Source organism: Sitophilus oryzae, unplaced genomic scaffold (genome assembly GCF_002938485.1).
Source record: "Sitophilus oryzae breed Bouriz unplaced genomic scaffold, Soryzae_2.0 scaffold_2008_pilon_pilon, whole genome shotgun sequence".
In the NCBI taxonomy this organism is placed as follows: Eukaryota; Metazoa; Arthropoda; class Insecta; order Coleoptera; family Curculionidae; genus Sitophilus; species Sitophilus oryzae.
In genome coordinates this window covers 3,003,511-3,023,696 of record NW_022146734.1, presented here as the reverse complement: position 1 = coordinate 3,023,696, position 20,186 = coordinate 3,003,511, and the positions used below count along the sequence as shown (strand labels likewise).

The 20,186-nt window shown below is 31.2% G+C and overlaps 1 protein-coding gene across 1 annotated transcript in view; it reads right to left on the bottom strand.

Annotated features, from left to right (window-relative positions):
* The window catches only part of LOC115883980 (rootletin), a 101,681-nt gene that overhangs the window by 36,922 nt on the left and 44,573 nt on the right, over positions 1-20,186 (bottom strand). Inside the window, exons 9-13 of the mRNA XM_030902399.1 lie at positions 18,319-18,722; positions 16,248-16,509; positions 16,016-16,183; positions 15,766-15,960; positions 12,175-12,727 (exon numbers count right to left, since the gene is read on the bottom strand). Of these exons, the coding sequence (XP_030758259.1) occupies positions 12,175-12,727; positions 15,766-15,960; positions 16,016-16,183; positions 16,248-16,509; positions 18,319-18,722 (1,582 nt within the window). The remainder of the gene's footprint in view (positions 1-12,174; positions 12,728-15,765; positions 15,961-16,015; positions 16,184-16,247; positions 16,510-18,318; positions 18,723-20,186) is intronic.

Sequence of the window (20,186 nt, the reverse complement as noted above, 5' to 3'; positions counted from 1 at the left end):
AGTTTAAGCAGAATGGTCATATTTTGTTAAACACCCTGTATAAATTTTTAAAAAATCTAAAAATATGTTAAACAACAAAATAAAATATACGTGTTTAAGAGTTTTTCCGAAAAACTCACCGGTTTTTAAATAAAAAATATTCTAATATTTGAGGGGTGGTTTCACACCCCTTAGAATTCGAGTTTCGAAAAATCCCTTCTTATCGAACCTCTACACCCTAAAGTGAATTCGTTTTCCAAAAATCTGCTTTTTACGTCAAGCGCTTTAAGCAGGATCGTGATTAATCAATGACCAGATTTTTCGAAACACCCTGTATACATTTTTAAAAAATCTTAAAATACGTAAAAAGACAAAATAAAATATACGTTTTTAAGCGTTTTTTCGGAAACTTGACCGTTTTTTAAATAAAAAATATTGTAATATTTGAGGGGTGGTTTCACCCTCTTGGAACTGGAATTTCGAAAAATCCCTTCTTATCGAACCTCTACACCCTAGAATCAACCTGTTTGCCAAAATTGAGCTTCTTACGTTGAGTGATTTGAGCAGGATCGTGATTAATCAGTGAGTCAGTCACTTAACGATTTTATACAGGGTCCGGCAATAGTGCGTCGGGCATCTGTAGCTCCTAGAATAAAGAACTTAAAAATTTTGTTTAAGTGCAAAACTAAATTATATACTAGGATGTGTTTCAGGAAAATATTTTAACTTTTATAGGGTGGCTCAAAAAAGTGTGAGTGGATCGGGATGATTTTTTTTAAATGGAACACCCTGTATATTATTGCATTTTTGGCTTCTTTTTAGATCACTTTACATAATCCTAAGACATGAGTAAATATATTTCGATAATTTTAGAGATATTAATAAATAAATAAAAATTATGTATTTTTCAGCCTTTCTTAAAAAAATTATTAATAATACAAGAACTGTTCTGAAATCAAAACTATATTAGATATTTACTTTAGATGATCCGTTCTTACTTTGCTATAAATATGGAAATCGTCAATCATACAGGATGTTCAAAATTCTACGCCAAACTTTCTAAAATATAAAATAACTTTTCTTCGTTTTTTTAAATGGAACACCCTGTATATTATTTTTTCAATAGATGGAGAATTAAAAAATCAACATTTTTTGTATTTAGAGTGTTTCAAAATTTTTAACGGTTTCGCAGATATTCCCGGTTTTGTATTTCATATGACATTTTCCACAGTAAATTTTCATCAAAGCCACCTAATGATTTTTCTCTCGTATTTTACCATTGGAAGCGCCATATGAAATAATACTGCTTGTATCCGGAAAACTATTAAAAATTTTGAAATACTTTAAATACAAAAAAATGTTCATTTTTCAATTCTCCATCTAATAAAAAAATAATATACAGGGTGTCCCATTTAAAAAAAACGAAGAAAAATTATTTTATATTTTTGAAAGTTTGGCGTAAAATATTGAACATCCTGTATGATTTACGATTACCATATTTATAGCAAAGTTAGTCCATCTAAAGTAAAGTCCAAGCAACAGTCCATCTAAAAAATATCTAATATAGTTTTGACTTCAGAACAGTTCTTATATTTTTAATATTTTTTTTTTTATGAAGGGTTGAAAAATATATATTTTTGATCTATTTTTTAATATCTCTGAAACTATCGAAATAGATTTACTCATATCTTAGGATTATGTAAAGTGATCTGAAAGGAAGCCAAAAATGCAATAATATAGAGGGTGTTCTATTTAAAAAAAATTGTCCAGATCCACTCACACTTTTTTGTGCCACCCTATAGAAGTTAAAATATTTTCCAGAAATACATCCTGGTACATACTTTAGGTTTGCACTTAAACAAAATTCTCAATTTGTTTATTCTAGGAGCTACAGATGCCCGATGCACTATTGCCGGACCCTGTATATTAGTATAGATAAATATTTAAAGTAGACCAGCAATTTTTGATTCCCCTGTATGCATACATCTAAGAAATCAATCAAATTTCTCTTTAAAAAAAACTTTAAATATTTCAAACACCAAAGCTTGTAAACATATTTAACCTTTATAATAAATGCCTTATTTTATGTTCCAAAAATGAAATAAAATACTGGGTGTTCCAAAATACAAAATAGAACTTAGGTATGGATCTTAGTTTTGACACACCCTGTACATTTCGAAATAATTTTAAATTATGTCGTTTCGAAACTTTCAGTTTTTGTATAATTAACCGAGGCGAATGAGGTGCGCCACCCTGTATTTCGTAGATAAGTAAACATATTGCTTCAAGGAAATTTTATTTATTAAACACTAAATATTTCATAAAATTAAGTACTTGATATTTATAACATTGGAGAAAACGCAAAAAATTGAAAATAAAGCCCAACATTCATTGGGAAATTTAAATGACTTAAAATTATTATGATTCCACAAAATTTGCCAAGCAGTGGTACGATGTTTTTCGACTCCTTTTCAAAAAAATGTTCTTCCCCTTTATCGTAAGAAAATAAGAAAAAGAAATCAAAAATTGTAAAATGTGCTAAAATTTCGATTTCTTATTATGTCCATAATAGATTGAAATTTTTAAAGAGATTAAATGAAAGAATATTTAATTTTGTTAAGCGATTTCTTAATGATAACCATATTTATATAATTAGTTAAATCAAAAATTCGGCAATAATATTCGGTCGATCATTGTTTTTGAACGTGTCCATCCTTATACAACAGATAATTAACACCAAATCAGAAAGAATGTATTATTTATTACCACGTCGTTATAATAAAAGGAAATCAATCAGAAGAAAGTTCGACATTTATTAATTACAAATATCCAAAAAGCGATATTAGTTCAGTAATTTTTCTAGAAAAAAACGAAATAAAAATTAAACTTCTACACCCTGTATTTCATAAACGAAACATTTTAGGATACAAATTTATACAAACTTTTTAACTTATTTTTATCTGCAAAATATGCTGCCGAAAATACCCGAATACAATTGGGACCACCCTGTATATTATGTAAAATACATAGTTTTTACTCACTCTGTATATTATCATTCAGCCATGCATTTTTTAGATTGATTAGTTTTGAAGAAGACACTATATAATACGATGGAAAGTATACAGGGTGGTCCCAACTGTATTCCGGAAACTTTGGCAACATATTCTGCAGATAAAAATAAGTAAAAAAGTTCGTATAAATGTATGTCCTCAAATGCTTAGTTTCGGAGATATAGGGTGTAGAACATGTGTAGTAAGTTTCATTTTTATTTCAATTTTTTTTCAAATAATTTCTGAAGTAACGTCAATTATTGCTGTCCTCCATTCGCGAACTTCAAGTTCCAGTGCTTTACGCCCTGGGCTACTCGAGAACGGTTCTGAAAGGAGCTGTGCGCAATAGCCTGGTGCCTTCATATAGGGCGGAACAGTTCTGGAACTTTATGACTCAATTGAATGGAGTGAGAGTATCGCGTTCTTGAACAGTTCAGAGCTGCACAACTGCGTGAATGGGGGACAGCAATTATGTGGATGAAAATTGGTGTCTGGGAGTTCTTTGACATGGGAAAGTTGATTTCGATATCAATATGGTCGTACTTGTAGAGGGCGCCACCTACATATTTTTTAACTGGTTTGAAGAGTAATAACTTTTCGTCCATACCTGTATAAAACTAGTTAGTTAAAAAATATACGATATTAAATATATTTACGATATTTTTTACGTAAAAAAGGTCTCTTGGTAAAAATCGCTACGAATAAAGGTTCTTGAAATATTTGGAATCGAAATTATCAATACCTGTCATCATTGACTTAAATTAAACATGTTGACTAAATACCGTATGATCCAGAAAAAACGGCGTCCAGTTGGCTGGGAAATGAAGATCGCTGTCATTTTATATGTTAATTTATATGGGAAATGTCATCGATCGTCATTTCCCAGCCAACTGGACGCCATTTTTTTCGCCAGTTATTAGACTAAAATCATAAATTTGAAATGTTTTTGTGCCAAAAGTTCAATAAAAACTGTTTTATCATAATTTTTTCGAAGAAAAATTTATTGTTAATTTAAAAAAATAAAAAGTTCCCAAATTTCTCATTTCAGTCAACTAACTATCTACTCAACATATACAGGGTGTTTCCTACGATGTTCTCTATGGGGATCTCGGAAACTACTGGAGATAGAGAGTCGGTTAAATGGGGAAAGAATTGCAGTTTTGTAGGGTCATAAATATGCGCCATTCAGATTTTTGAAAAAGTTCATGGCTTACTAGATATTTCGAAAAAAACAAATTTCGGCTATTTTAAAAATTGTCCCTAATTCCATTATAATCTATTTTAGACAAAAAAGTGTTCAGATAAAAGTTGTAGATAATCACATTCCTAATGAATTTGTGTTCTCCGATTTTTTCTAAAGCCTGTCATTTTTGACTTATGACACAAACATATGTTTTTTTTAATGGAAACTATAGTTGGCCATGACTTCATAAAAAGCGCCATTTTTTAAGCTTTTCAGTGATATAAGCTATAATATGTTTCTTTCACAAAATTTCTGAGTTATAGCTAATTCTTATCTTTCTTGACTAATATCACTTAGTTAGCCATGGAAACAAGGTCAATTGTGTTGCTCTCAGAAATGTGAAATTGTCACATCCAATCTTTGTAAATTAAAATAAACAAAAATTGTAAATATGAATTTTTCAAATGAAGAAAAGCGTGTAGGATTATTGGTTCAACTTTTCTTAGCCATACAGTTTCGAGGATACGTTGACCGGTGAAAGTTACGTTTTTTGGAGAACGGTTTTCAATGGTGTTCTAATTTTGTTATGATTTATTACTTATAAGAAGATAAAATATATTATTAAACGGCTCTTTTCAATTTGCATTACACAAACTAACACTTAAAAAAATAATATCACTATAAGTTATTTTAGAAAAATTTCAAAAAATCCGCAATTGTTTTGAGTACATAAATGCATCTTTTTAAAACTGAATTTCTACAGTTCGTCTGCTGGATCTGTGTCTATGAAAGGAATGTGGACAAAAAACATTTAAATAAACAGCAATATATTTTATACGTCGACTTGACGAGTACGTCACCGCAAATCGCTCCGCCCACTCATTTTATTGGCTAGTTGCAAATTTTTCGAATTTTTATTGATGGGACGCGTCGTCTAATTTTTTACGAAAAACATCGAGAGAATATCGTTTCCCCTCTCACGGATACCCCGTAGCTACAGAACGGACAGACGTACTGTAGCTACTCTCACAGAACGACCGGTTGACTTAATTAAACTTCTCCTGTTCCGCCTCTTCGAGTGCTTCTCTCAATTCATAAGTTCTTTTGTCAACCTTGTTGTTAACCATACGGCATAAAAAATCTAAAATGGATTGGTCAAGTGACCGAGGAGACCCATGCAATTGGTCCACCTTTTTCTATCCCTGAGTCTACATAATTATGATATAAATAATTTTTAACATTTCTTTCTTTGTGGGGGGTGCTTGGTGTGTCATAATGAAAGTCATGTTGGAAACACTCTTAATGCGCGAGTATCGAAATTTAACTTTTCTAACATGTCTTGAAAACCTTTCTCTAAAAAACGTTCACCGGTCAACGTATCCTCGAAACTGTATGGCCAAGAAAAGTTGAACCAATAATCCTACATCCTACACGCTTTTCTTCATTTGAAACACTCTTATTTACAATTTTTGTTTATTTTAATTTAAACAAAGATTGAATGTGACAATTTCATATTTCTGAAAGCAACGACGATTGAACTTTTGTTTCCATGGCTAACTAAGTGAAATTAGTCAAGAAAGATAAGAATTAGCTATAACTCAGAAATTTTGTGAAAGAAACATATTATAGCTTATATCGCTGAACAGCTTAAAAAATGGCGCTTTTTATGAAGTCATGGCCAACTATGGTTTCCATTTAAAAAAACATATGTTTTTGTCATATGTCAAAAATGACAAGCTTTAGAAAAAATCGGAGAACACAGTCTCATTAGGGATGTGATTATCTACAACTTTTATCTGAAAACCTTTTGTCTAAAATAGATTATAATGGAATTAGGGACAATTTTTAAAATAGCCAAAATTTGTTTTTTTCAAAATATCTAGTAAGCCATGAACTTTTTCAAAAATCTGAAAGGCGCATATTTATGACCCCATAAAACTGCAATTCTTTCCCCATTTAACCGACTCTCTATCTTCAGTAGTTTCCGAGATACCCATAGAGAACATCGTAGGAATCTCACCCTGTATGTTTATTTTTAGTCAATAATGACATGTATTCAACTGTAAATATCTTGAGAACGGTTGCTCGTAGCGATTTTTATCAAGAGACATTTTTTACGTAGAAAATCACGGAAATGTATATTCTTTCACTTAGTAATTTTATACAGCTACGGACAAAAATTTATTACACTTCAAACCAGTTAAAACACATATAGGTGCTGCCCCCTACAAATAGGAGTCATATTGACATCAAAATCAAATTTCTCATGTCAAAAAACTCCCAGACACCAATTTTCATCCAAATATTGATATTACTTCAGAAATTATTTGGAAAAAAAAGAAATAAAAATGAAACTTCTACACCCTGTATCTCCGAAACTAAGCATTTTAGGACATACATTTATATGAACTTTTTTAATTATTTTTATGAGTAAAATATGCTGCCGAAGTTTCCGGTATACAGTTCGGACCACCCAAACAATTTGATTATTTTCTAATTTTTTTGGAATCTAAGTGCGAGAAGAAAAATTATCTAAAAATCATGATATATCCGAAAAATATATTATTAATTTTTACGTGACTGGTTTATTGACATATTTATTTATAAACAAATACCTATTTACTGAGAATTTTATCAAATTTTTGAAACTTATTTAAGTTTATAGTAAAAAATACCTGTTATTTGACTGATGAAATGGAGCAATACCAATAAGATTCTGATTAACAAAATAACTTTTTCACTTATTCTTTCAAACTTCGTAAAAAGTTCAAAAACACGGACTTGGAAACTTCAAACTGCGTTTCGCGGCCGATCGTTGAAAATTGCGTTATACCCATTCAGAAAAATCCATTCAAACTAATACGCTCACACGAATGTAATATTTACGCGTTTATACACTGAAAGAAAAATAGAACGGAGTAAAATATAAACACAAATGACACGTGCGCCTAATAAAAATTTGAAAAATACCCATCGAAAACATTATTTATTCTCATGAAATGGCGCGCGCTTGTCCCAAACGCAAATTTAGAAACCCAATATAATATGAAATAATGATGATATCATGCCGCCTCATTCTATTTTAATAAGTGAAATCATCATTATGTATCTAACTGTTGTGCGATTTGTTATGATATCTTTTTATTTTTCGAGCCGGTTTCTATAGGATGGTTTGGTTTAATTTTTTTTACTTTTTTCCGATTTTTTTAATATTATTTTCGCGTTTTTTATTGAGACGCTGAATCCTGTGGATGGGACCGAAACGTCTGTTTTTTTTAATTTAGATCAACGTACGAGGGATTCATTATATGTGTGTGTCTCCTTGAATACAGGGTGCGATTAAAAAGTTCTCTAAAAGTAAGATATGCATTTATATTTCCAAATTATTTTTTTATGAAATATTTGTCGTAACAACAGAATAATTTCCTGATATACAGGGTGTCACAATATTTCATGGACATAGAACTACTACGTATTTTTGGAATCAAAATAAGTTTATTGGACACAATTTACCTCTATAAAAAGTGTTTCGTTTGTCCGTTAGAGGGCATCAAACTTTAAAAAAATAAACACATTTTTTTAGATATTTTAAGAACTGTTATTCCGATTTGATTGTGATTTGAGTGTGTATATTTTGTTAAGTGGTCTAACATTTGACTTTCATAAAAAGCAAGAAAAATTGGCGCCGGAAGGCACGTATAGCCGCCCATACTAAAATATGTTAATATCTCGAAAACTGCGACTTTGACTGATTTTGATGTTAACACAAACTAGGTTTTTCCCGCGACTATGTTCGCGTTACACCTCGAATAGTTCATGCATTGATTTAAATGATTTACTTTGTATATAGAGCTAGTGAGCCTTACAAATGCCCTATTTAAACTATGTTTTTAAGAGTTTTAGAGCTACTCGTATTTCATATGAAAGTTATCAATTGTCGATTTTCTGGGTATTATACAGGGCAAGTTTTGAATAAGTGCAAATATTTTCAGGGCTGGTAGATCTCGATAAAAAACCATATTTTCTCTTTACCGTTTTTCAAATAACTCTTTCGAATTACTTTAAAAATTTCCAAAAAAAAAATATTTTTTGCTTAAATTTTGAGAACCACTGCAGCTTTTCGGGTTTTTCTGTCTTGTAAATTTAATCTACTACCTATCTATGTTGTCATATTATCAAGAAATTATGGTTTTTAACTAAAAACTAAAAAAAATTCCAAAAGGTTTTTCAAAATATTCCAAATTTCTGGGGTCAAATATACCTACTACCGCGAAGAATAATTGCACTTATTTAAGACTCGCTCAACAAAAAATCGATATTGTTATTTTTGACTTATTACATATTTTTTACTTAAAATTTATAAAAAGCCGTCAACATTCCAATTTCAAGAGCATTTTTATTCTCTTTAAATATTATTATGTACTTAAGAAAATTGGAAAATTTAAAAACCGTTTTTTATTTTTTCATCGCCTGTATATGACTTTATGACACGCTTTGTATACCAAAAATAAAACTTTTGATTAGAGCCGTCTGAAATAAAAAATTTTAAAAATTCTAGAAGTTATCGAAATCAAAGTATTTCAAAGAAGTTCAATTTTGGCCACAAAATGTTTTTGAATTCTTGCTTTTTTTAACATTTTTTTTTCAATTTTTTCTAACTACTTCTATTGACTCAAACTAATTATGTATGGTTGGATAGAGGGTGGATGGTGATCTTCCAGGGCGGTTTTTTATTTCTTATTTATATATAGATTATTTTCGAAATCGAACCAAAGTCAATTTCAAAGAAATTTTGCAAAATCTGAAAAAATAAAATATCTCCAAAATAATAAATGGTGAAATGATTATTTACCCTCTATAGATAGAACCCTTACCTATGGTCCCATATAAACTGTATTACTAAAATAAATAGTTTTGAAATATGAAGTTTTCAAATGAATATTTGAAATTTTCAATTATCGCTTTACTTAATATACTCTCTTGATATTTTTTTTATTTTTAATCTCTTTTTTTGGTTTATTAAGAGCACTAATACTCTGTTTATAGTTATTTTTTATTCCTTGAAGGATAATTGAAGAAGAAATATTTCGTTTATATTATTGACATGTCACTAATTAAACCCTTGTATAAAATTTTATACAGCTAGATGTTATAATAATGCATTTTCGTACATCAAACTTTCGTTCCCTATTCTACTCCCCAAGATTATAAATTTCATAAAATCGCTTTATCCAAATAATTAACTCATGTCTTTTAAATGATCCTTTGTGCCAATTTGTATGTGTATAATCCAGAGGTCACCAAGTTTTATATAAATTTTTACTAACTTTACCCATTTGGTTGATGAATTTCAAAAATCTCTTCTAATTCTTTTTGTAGGATTTCATTCTTCTAGACCACATAGTAAGGAATTTTCATACAACAAATTGTTCCGACATAATTTTATGAGGATGAATTTCCTAAAATCGCTTTGTGTAGCTAATTCACTAATGTCGTTTAAACGAACTTTTGTTCTAATAATTATGTATCTAAAGCTGGCTGTATGAACTGATCCCTAAAATATCTAAAAACTTGATATATAATCTGACAAACCACTGACAATGACGAATAATTTATTTCTGGAGGTATTGTGTGTAGATGTTTTTCAGGTATGTTTTAATATTTAGTCAATTTACACAAAGAAATAGCCATTCAACAATTTAAAAATACTTCATAACAAATCTAGACATATATACCTTTCATTTAAAAAAAGAATCATCAAGATTGGTAAAGCAGTTTCGGCGGGATGGATGTAACAAAAAAAACATATATAAAAGCTCAAAAGCCCTTTGACCTTTTATATATGTATGGATTTTGTTGCAAATATTATTCCTAATCTTAATTTGAAAATCTTATTTCGCTAGCTACTGTAATTTTGGAGTTACGATTTTTAAACATTTTTAACCCCCTCCTATACCCCCTTACCAATCCCCCACCCCCACCAAAAAACTAATGGCCAGATTATCGGGTGCCACAGTATTTTTGTGCCAGATTTGGGTAAAATCGGTTCAGCGGTTTTTGAGTTATCGTGTTACAGACGGTTTTTGAGTTATCGTGGCAGACAGACAGACAAACACCACGAAAATATTTTGTATTTAGGTCATTTATGACCCAAATAACTCATTTTGAGTGAAATTAAAAAAACTTTTTTTTTGCTGATCCTAATAGCCTACCATACATACCTATTGGTATGGTCGGCTAAAAATTACGGGAAGGATGAAAATTACCTCCACCGCTACATAAATTTTAGTATAAATATTTTCCAACTCCACCGACGGCCGATTTTCTTTTCGTAAAATGGTCCATCTAGTATTTACTACATTTTTTGTCTCTTGTAAAAAAAACGCCACCGTGCGTAGTTTTTGATGATTTTTTTTCCAAAGCTGACTTACAAAAAAATGTCGTTTAAACGTGCTTACGTGGATAGGATGCTCTCTAAAACACTTATAAAATAAATAACTATTATATTGCGCACCTTAATATTCACCAACATTATTGTACGTAACATTTTTTTCTAATTCTCGAAAACGAGATACCGAACTTTGCTTTATAAGCCAATCATCATCAACAGTTTGCGGTTTTCCTATTTTAGAAGATAAAAAGAAATAAAATCTAAAAATGGTCATATTTCGCAACTAGCTATAGAATAGGACAATGTGTTATTTTTAGAATAGGAATTTCTTAACAAATACACTGAACAAAAAATACGATGTGAAGAGACATTAAAGTTGTACTTTTGTGTAGAATTTCGTTTCGTTTGGAATAGTAATTAAAAAGTTATTTACAAAAATCTACATTCAAATAAGTAAAATTTATAATGCGGTTCTGAGCTACAAATAAAATACCATCAAAAAATGTGATTGTGTCATTGTCAAATTCGATGTCACATTTTGTTGCGCAATATTTCATATTATGCAATAATATTGACCGTTTAGGGTTTACATTGAAAGGTTGCACAATATATTGTGTCAATTAAAAAGAGTTTGATTTCTATTGTGCAATAGTGATTAGTTTGTATCGTGTGGATAATATTGCACAATAGTTCAGTATATTTTTGTTTTCTCTGCGTGTTTGTCTCGCTGCTCGGCTCTATTTAGAATATTTAGATCAGTGATTTGTCAGCAAATATGGGATCAAAACCAAAACAGGAAGAAAGACGATTTATTTTAGAAGTCATCGAAATGTACAATTCTTTGCCAGCTTTATGGAATACAAAAAGCAAAGGATATGGCCTCTTTTCTTATACCAATCTTTCATCCATTTACTTCGACACTTTTGTTTCTTTGTTAAACAAGTGGCCAAAACAATGGCAATAGCAGCTTGTTTTTTCTTATCCATGTTAACCAAAGTGCAAAACGAAACTAGTTATTCAACAAATTTATTGTACTGTTTGGAGATAACTGACAATATTATTGGGCAATGTTATTGGGCAAACATATTGACCGTCTGTGGGCCCCTTTTAGATATGATCGCAACTCAGTCTCCGAAAAGCCTATACCGAATAAGTCAGCAGTTTGAAGAATAAACCGGAGGTATGAAACATAAGGCACTAAGGTATTAAGCACATGGAAATGTAAAGACGAAAATAATTGATCAGGAAGAAAATAACGATGACATTAATATTCTTCATGTTGAAGAAAAGAAAAACATTGAATCTCGTTTATTGGGGATACAGTCACAAAAAGACCACAGGATTTTTCACCGAACGACTTCTTCCGCGTTCCGATGCATCACACGGTATAAAACACTTAAACAAACTTATATTCTTATGGCATTATTGTATAAAGTCTAACGAGTCTGGGAAGATTTCGACAGACGACATCGAAAAAATGACAGAAAATACAATTTACCTCTAAATAAACATGTCAGACAACTGTCATTATCATGAATAAATAAGCAACATTAAATAAACAAATACTTTACCAATAAGTAGAGCCTGTTGCTTATCATTCTCTGCTCTAAGCATCAATTCTTCGTGCTGCTGACACAAATTATCTATATGGTTCTGTAGAGCCTCAATTCGGTCCATCAGCTGCTGAATCTCCGCGTTCTTCTCATTGCCTAACTGCTGCAAAGACTGTTGCAGTCTCTTCTCCAACGAAACCCTAATTTTCTCCCTCTCTTCCGTCAGTTTCCTGACATTTTCTTCATTTTGGCTCCTCAACTTTTCCACGGTTTGCTTAAATTCAACCTCCTTGTTACCGGCTTGATGTGCCATGCTGTTCTTGATCTCGGCCGATCGTTTTTCGGACCTTTCCAGGTCTTTGGTAAGTTTGGCAACGTGGGACTTGAACTGTTCTTGTTTGACGAGCAGTTCTTGCACTTCTTTTTCGAGTTGGAGCTTCTTGTCCTCGCAGGCTTCGAGGTTGGTCTGAGTGTCGAAAAGGACCGCTTCTAGGGCTTCCTTTTCTGATCTGACCGAGGCGAAGATTTCTTGGATGCGTTGGATTTCTTTGTCCATAGCGTCTATGGTGCACTGAAAAAATAAGGATATTTTTGAAGATCTATAAACTCAGATGTGTTAAAGCTGGCAGTAGTAGGTTCATTTAGGGTGGGAGTAAGTGTTATATTTTTGCTATTTTGAGCCCTATTTTCATGATTTTTTTAGCAAATTGTATATAAATATATCAACTTTAATTCGTAAAATCAGTTTTTTATAAACCTAGTATAAATTTTAGTATTTGGCACCTTTTACAGGGTAAATCGAGGGGTTGTTTTTTACCTTAACTTTAAAACACCCTGTGCAATAATTTCGTGTGTATTTTTTTTTAAAATATAGTTTTGCGGTGAGATCCATGTCTCCTGAGCATTTTGCTTTTTGGATCATGTCAATACATGCCTTGGTTAATTTTTAAGAGCGAAATGAACTGGCCACCAACAATTTGCAATTTTTTCATTTATGTATAATTTTTTTTTGAAGTTATTTTTCAATGCGACAAGGCGACTTTATATACGACTATGAACTGCCCATCATGTTCAACGTTTGGTAAATGCTTGGCAGAATGGTTAGAGATTGCGAAGCAGTACAGGGTGAGTCAACGATAGAGTAAAGTCCATTATCTCATTTGTTTTGAGGTTTACAAAAAAATATTAAATATAAAAGTTATAGAGATGGTTAAGATACACATTTTAAAATTATTATACAGTATACAGGGTGCTTCAAAAAAGTGTGGCGACTAAAACATATGATTTTTTAAATGCAACACCCTATTTTTTATTTTATTTTTAGATTCTGCGAAAAATTCCATAACTTTTTTATATATAATGTTATATACCTAAAATTAATAGTTTTTGTTATATTTAAATTTGTTTAAACAAATGTTAGATTGCATTGGGTTAAAAAATTGTCAATGATGGCATTGATTCTGAAGTTGGACAACTAAAATTTGGTAGGAGAATTTTATAGAGATATAGAAAAAGATCTATGTAAAGATATTTTAGTTAGATGTTACAGGGTGTTCAAAATATATTTAGGGATTTCAATTACTTAAAATTAAGGAATTTCAATATTTCATATAAATTGTATATGCTTTATATAATTCCAAGTGTTATATCTTTCATAATATAGAACTACACCAAAAAATTCACTACTGCGATTTAGTTTATTTGAGTAAAGTTAATTAATTTTAACTAATACCAGCAATTATAACTAACAATGAAGCTACTTGTTAAAGGTAAGTAATAAATAGTTTTGTTTTGTCATGGTAACTATGATTTTATAGGGTAATTGTATTAAAATTATGGGTAAAAATAGAAAAAATGGGAATAAATCGCAAACTATTAAAATTAGGGATATGACATACTTAATAAAAGTTGAAGAGTTTTGTAAAATCTATCAGAAAAAATGATAATATATAAGGTGTCCCATTTAAAAAAATTGAGATTTTTTAGTTTTAACTAGTTGAAATTCATAAATATATTTTGAACACCCTGTATCATTTAACTAAAATATCTTTACATATACCTTTTTTTTCATCTCTATAAAACTCTCCTACCAAATTTTGGTACTCCAACTTCAGAAACAATGACACCACTGACAATTTTTTACCACACACTGCAATTTAACATTTGTTTAAATAAATTGAAATATTACAGAAACTATTAATTTTAGGTATATAACATTATATACAAAAAAGTTATGTAATTTTACGCAGAATCTAAAAATAAAATAAAAAATAGGGTGTTGCGTTTAAAAAAAACATATGTTATAGCCGCCACATTTTTTTGAAGCACCTTGTATATTCTATAATAATTTTAAAATGTGTATCTATATAATTAGGGATGGTTAACCCTATAACTTTTATATTAAAATTTTTTTTGTAAATCTTGAAACAAATGAGATAATGGACTTTGCTCTATCGTTGACTCACCCTGTACAAGCTTCATTAAATGAACTTCGCTTGGTCCTAAAAGACTAAGTAGAATAGGAAAACAAAACGCAATATGATATATGTAGCCTCAATGACAGTATGAACGGACGTATACAGGCAGTTATAGCAGCCAAGGGCAGCAATCCAAAGTATTAGGGTATTTTTTACATTTTTTTCGTTTGTTACTTTTAAAAAATAGGCCTTTTGTAGTTATCTTAAATGCTTAAATACCATTATTTTTTGGTGGAATTTGCTATAATAGGTAGTACTGTATGTCAGTTTTATAAATTTTAATAACCATTTAGTAGTAAGTTACATTAGATACATAAATAATTTACTAATTTAATTTTTATTTTAATTTTATAAATTATTGTGATTAATAAAATTGAGTTTATCTCATGGAAGAGATCGAAGTGGACAAAATATCAAAATACAACTTTTAATCGGCATTAAATGGCCTACACAATTTTGCTAATAAGAGGAAAAAAAGTCAGTAGAGTAAAAAAAAATATTACAGTAATAACCCATATGCACGTCCCTGGTGAATATGTCGACACTTTTCTAGCATTAAAATATGTAACACTCATAGTAACTTTTACCCTTAAAATTTCATTCGAATCGCTAAAAGCACTTGGAAGAAAATTAGGGAAAATATATTTTACTGACCAGCATAATTTACTGACAAGCTTAATACGTTACTATACTATCTAAATACGTACAACTACCACCTTAATTTAATAGCAAAATTAAAGTGTTACTAGTCTATTTTTGGGTGGTAGTAGCAAAATTAAGGTGGTAATAGTTTATTTTTGGGTGGTAGTAGCAAAGTTAAGGTAGTAGTAGTTTATTTTTGGGTGATAGTAGCAAAATTAAAGCGGTAGTAGTCTATTTTTGGGTGGTAGTAGCAGAATTAAGGTGGTAGTAGTTTATTTTTGGGTGGTAGTAGCAAAGTTAAATTAAGGTGGTAAAAATTAAGGTGGTATTACTTTCAACTAATCTCAAAAAGGAAATTTTAAATTTGGTCAGTAAAATAGGCACCCCCAGAAAATTATAATAAATCGAAAAAAAATTAAGACTTTAACCTGCTTTTTGAAACACCCTGTGTAATAACATAGCTATTATTTTACTTTAACATAGTGTCTACCTGTTTTTCTTCGCATTCTTTAACCAATTCCTCAAGAGTTCTGTTGATTCTGGCATTGGTCTCGTTGGTCTGTTCCAGCTTTTGGCGACATCTCATCAGTTCTTCGTTCAAAGCATCTCGTTTTCTTCCCATGACCGTCAGCTGATTGCTGAGGTCATTTCTGTCCCTGGTCACTTGATTTAATTCCAATTCGATCTAAATTTCAGAATTTAGAAACATAGATAAATAGAGGAAACTGAAAATAAAATACCTTTCCTTTTTCTATTTCCAAAAATTTACATTTTTCGGATAGCGACACTTTGTCAGACTCTAGATCGAGTTTTTGTTGTTCTGCTTGAAGCAGTTCTTTTCTGAGAGACTGTATATCGTTTTGATGATCGTTGCATTGCATTTGTAAGGCTAGTTTTTCGTCTTCTAACTAAAAATGAGGAGAACATACATTAGATTAGGTTACTTATAACAAATAATTCATATTTTAATACTCTTTTCAAATCGTCCTGTAACTTCTTCTTATCCATTTCCAAATTGGTTGCTATGGTTTCCTTTTTGACCAAAGAGTCTTGTACGTTAGAGCTTTCTCCCATTAGTTTGTCCAGTTGGAGTTCGTAGTCCATTTTGATTTTTTCCAGGTTGGAAATCATGTTCTCGGCTTCCAGTTTTTGTTGTTCCAACATATCGTTGGTCAGGTACATTTTGTTGAGTTCTTCGCGAACAGTAAGCAGCTCTTCTCTCATTCTGCTACATCTGTTAAAGAAGAACAAAAAAAAATGTACAGGGTCCTCTACCGACAAGATTTAATCAATTAATTAATATTTATAAAATTAAAAGAAAATAATAATAAATTTGAATAAACAATATTTGGCGATATAATTCCGGAAAAAGCCGAAGCGCTCCGAAATGTTCAAAAGCTTTGGGTCGCGACCGTTGCAAGAATAGCGCCAACCCAAGCAGCATTTGGACGTCGGGACAACGTTGTGTCAAGCGACCAAACGTCGGGGCGCAACGTCGGCACAACCTCGTGCCAACCCTAGTCTGCACTAATTTGGAGAATAATTTTTGGGTCGAAACGACGTTGGATACCGACGTTGGCTAGAAGCCTAATTTAGTACAAACTGCAACGTTGTTTAAAATCCTAATTCACGGAAATACAAAACTAATATGGCGTCTAAGTCGCGTTTTATCCTAAATTGGGATAATTATAGTAAAAATATTATTTTTATGATTTAGTTAGAGACATATGTCAGATGACAGTGAAGGAAAACAAAACAAAAGTGTTTAAGTGTGGAGGATGTTTGAAGATCATAATTATTGAAACACTTTAACCGACTCTATAACTCGTTACCCAAGGCAAAAAAGTTAAACGCAAACAACTTTATTGATAAATGTATTGTTTCTACTTTGAAAAATACTAATGGGCCTTAAAATTAAAGAAGTTTTAAAAATTTTCTTGATTTTTTTTTTTAGTAAAATGAGAATAATTTATTCGCAGTCGAAAAAATTGTTTCCGAGTGTTTTTTAGGGTCAAATATTTCAAGTTAATGTATTCAAAAAGCAGGAATTGCTATTTTAGGAACGAAACATTTTCTTATTTAACAACATGGCGGCTTTCACTTTGTTGTTTTGGAGATTAAGATGGAGTAGTTCGAGTAGTCGCATACTGGACTAATAAAGTCGCAGTTCGGCCTTAACAAGTAGTATACTAGTCGCAAGATTGCCTAATTTAGTCATCCTAGAGTCTAGCTTGTGCCGCCCTCTATAATCTAAATTAACGAGGGAGTGGATAAACTATCGGTAATATATGTCGATGTATATTTAAATTTAGTTTTATATGTACCTTTCTTATGTCCCATTTTAATTAAGTTTTTTTTATAAAAATAAAAACAGCACTGAACTATCTGACTGAACAGAACAATGAAGTGAAAATTTAAGATTTAAGGTTATGGTTCAATACAGTTGCAAAAAGGTAGTGACTCGACGTCCTACCAACGTAAGAATAAGGAAATCTAAACAACGTTGGAATTAGTAAAACAGACGACGTTTGCATAACGTTGGAATAGGTCCTGAAACTGACGCCGTAAAACTCTATATTGTCCAACGTTGTAACTACGTTGTCCGAATCACCTAAAGATCACTTAGGCAAAAAAGGTTACAAGACAACGTTTATTCGACGTCGCAGAAGCTTCTACTTTGCTGTAGTACTAGTCCAACGTCGGCACAACGTTATAAAAACGTTTAAATTTATTTTAATACCCAAGCTAGGGAGCTAACTATTTTTTGTAACTAATCCAACGTTGTGTTTAGTAAACATGTGGTCGCAAGTCGTGAAAATGCTACTTGGGAAATAGTGTTTACATTGTCCTTATGGGCACTTTCCAATCTAAACTTGTTTCATTTATCTATGTCGGTATACTAAAAAGTGTAAAGTATAATTAAAACCACTAATTTATTCCACCAATTGCGAGGTTCTGAATGAAGCTTTAATCACAAAAATGGGACAGCCTATACCACATTATCGTTAGTTAATAACGCCAGTTCTACCAAAACCGTTCTTACCTGTCTTCCTCTCCTCTTAAACTGATTTCCCTCAGTTCACCTTCCTGATTCAACCTGTCCACTTCCCCCTGCAAAAACATCTTCTCCTGTTGAAAAGCGTCCACTTCCTTTTGTAATTTGTTATTGCTCTTGGCCAGTTTATCGCAGTCCTGGCTCAACGAGTCCAAGGCCGAATTCAGATCGGCCTTGGTTCGTTCCAGTTGGTGTTTCTCCGCTCTGAGAACATCCAGGGTTTTCACTAAGCCGTCGCGTTCCTGAGCGATTTGGGAGCCGCGGGCCTTGCAGGAATCGAGCTGTGCCACCAGGTCCTTAGATTTTTTCTCTAAGGCTGACACCGTGTCTTCGGAGTTGTCTAATTGTTTTCGAACTAGCAACAGTTGCTCCTTATTTGACTGGAGTTTGACCTAAAAGAAATTAAATTAAAAGAAGGTGGAAGGTGGAAGACATGATAATTGATAATATTTGAATTGCAACGAAAAAGAAATCAGGCCATGTTTTTTGTCAGATTTGTATGTTGCCACAGTATCACGAACTTATTTTATTTAACTTAAACAGAAAGAAAGAGAGAACTAAAAGTTCACTCGTCAATTGAAGCCATAATGCAAAAGTACTTTATATTATATACTGGGCGTGTCTTAAAAGTGGCTCACCCCTATCATTTTTTTTATTTTTTCAGATAAAAAAACGAGATTTGGTATGTTAGTGTATGACATAAATTAGGATTGTTTGACGTATTCAATTGTTTTTGGTCACTTCCTGTTTCACCGGAAATGACTGCAGTTTTTGATTTTTAAATGGTACCCTCCATATTTGTTTACTTTATTCCATAGAAAATGACATTCTGAATAGAATGACATATCATATGTCAACTTTTTATATTCTCGCTTAATAAAAAATCGCATTTTAAATTTCAATCTAGAGTGTCTATGTTAAAAACACTAATTCTTAATCAAGGAGCCTTGGAAAAATAGATTTGATCGTCTAATGTGTTTAGAGTATTGTCCTGGCCGATTAAAATATGCCCAAATCGTACTTTAAATCATATCTCAATTTTTTCAAATGGAACACGCAGTGTTATTTTCTATCGAATAAAGTAAAAAAATACCGATGGTGCCATTTAAAAATCAAAAGTTGTAGTCATTTCCGGTGAAACAGGAAGTGACCGAAAACAATTGAACACGTCAATTAATCCTAATTTATGTCATATACTAAAATACCAAATCTCGTTTTTTTTAAGGGAAAAAATAAAAAAGTTATACCTAGAGGTGAGCCACTTTTGAGACGCGCTCGTTATTTTATAAATGAATTACTTATAAATAAACCTGCGGCTCTAAAAAGGTTTCAAAAATATACAGGAAAATTGAAAAACTACAATATTTTTAAAAACTTATAGGCGTGTTTTTTGGTCAACATTCTGTTTTAAGTTTACTGTTAAAATATTAATTTGGAGTTATTTATGAAATATTTTGTAAAATTCTTGAAGAAATTAACATTCTAGGACTGAGGCGCTGGAAAATTTGTTTTTACATGTAGAGCTTCATTCCGAACCTCGTAATTAGTGGAATTAGTGGTTACAATTACATTTTATACTTTTTAGTTTACGATCATTCACGATGTTTATAAAACACAATTAAAATTAATAGAATATCATAGCAACATCTTGCGGTAGTCAGTTGAATCCATAGAGAAAGTCTAATATTCAGCTTATAAAACAATCAACTTTTGATTTCTAACCACAATTTTCTTGACGGAACATAATCAAGGCCCAAAATAACATTTCTCGCAAATTTTATAAAAATTATAATGAGTGGAAAAGTTAAAAGTTTCATAACTTTTTCTACTAATTGAAAATGTCTACCACTAATTTT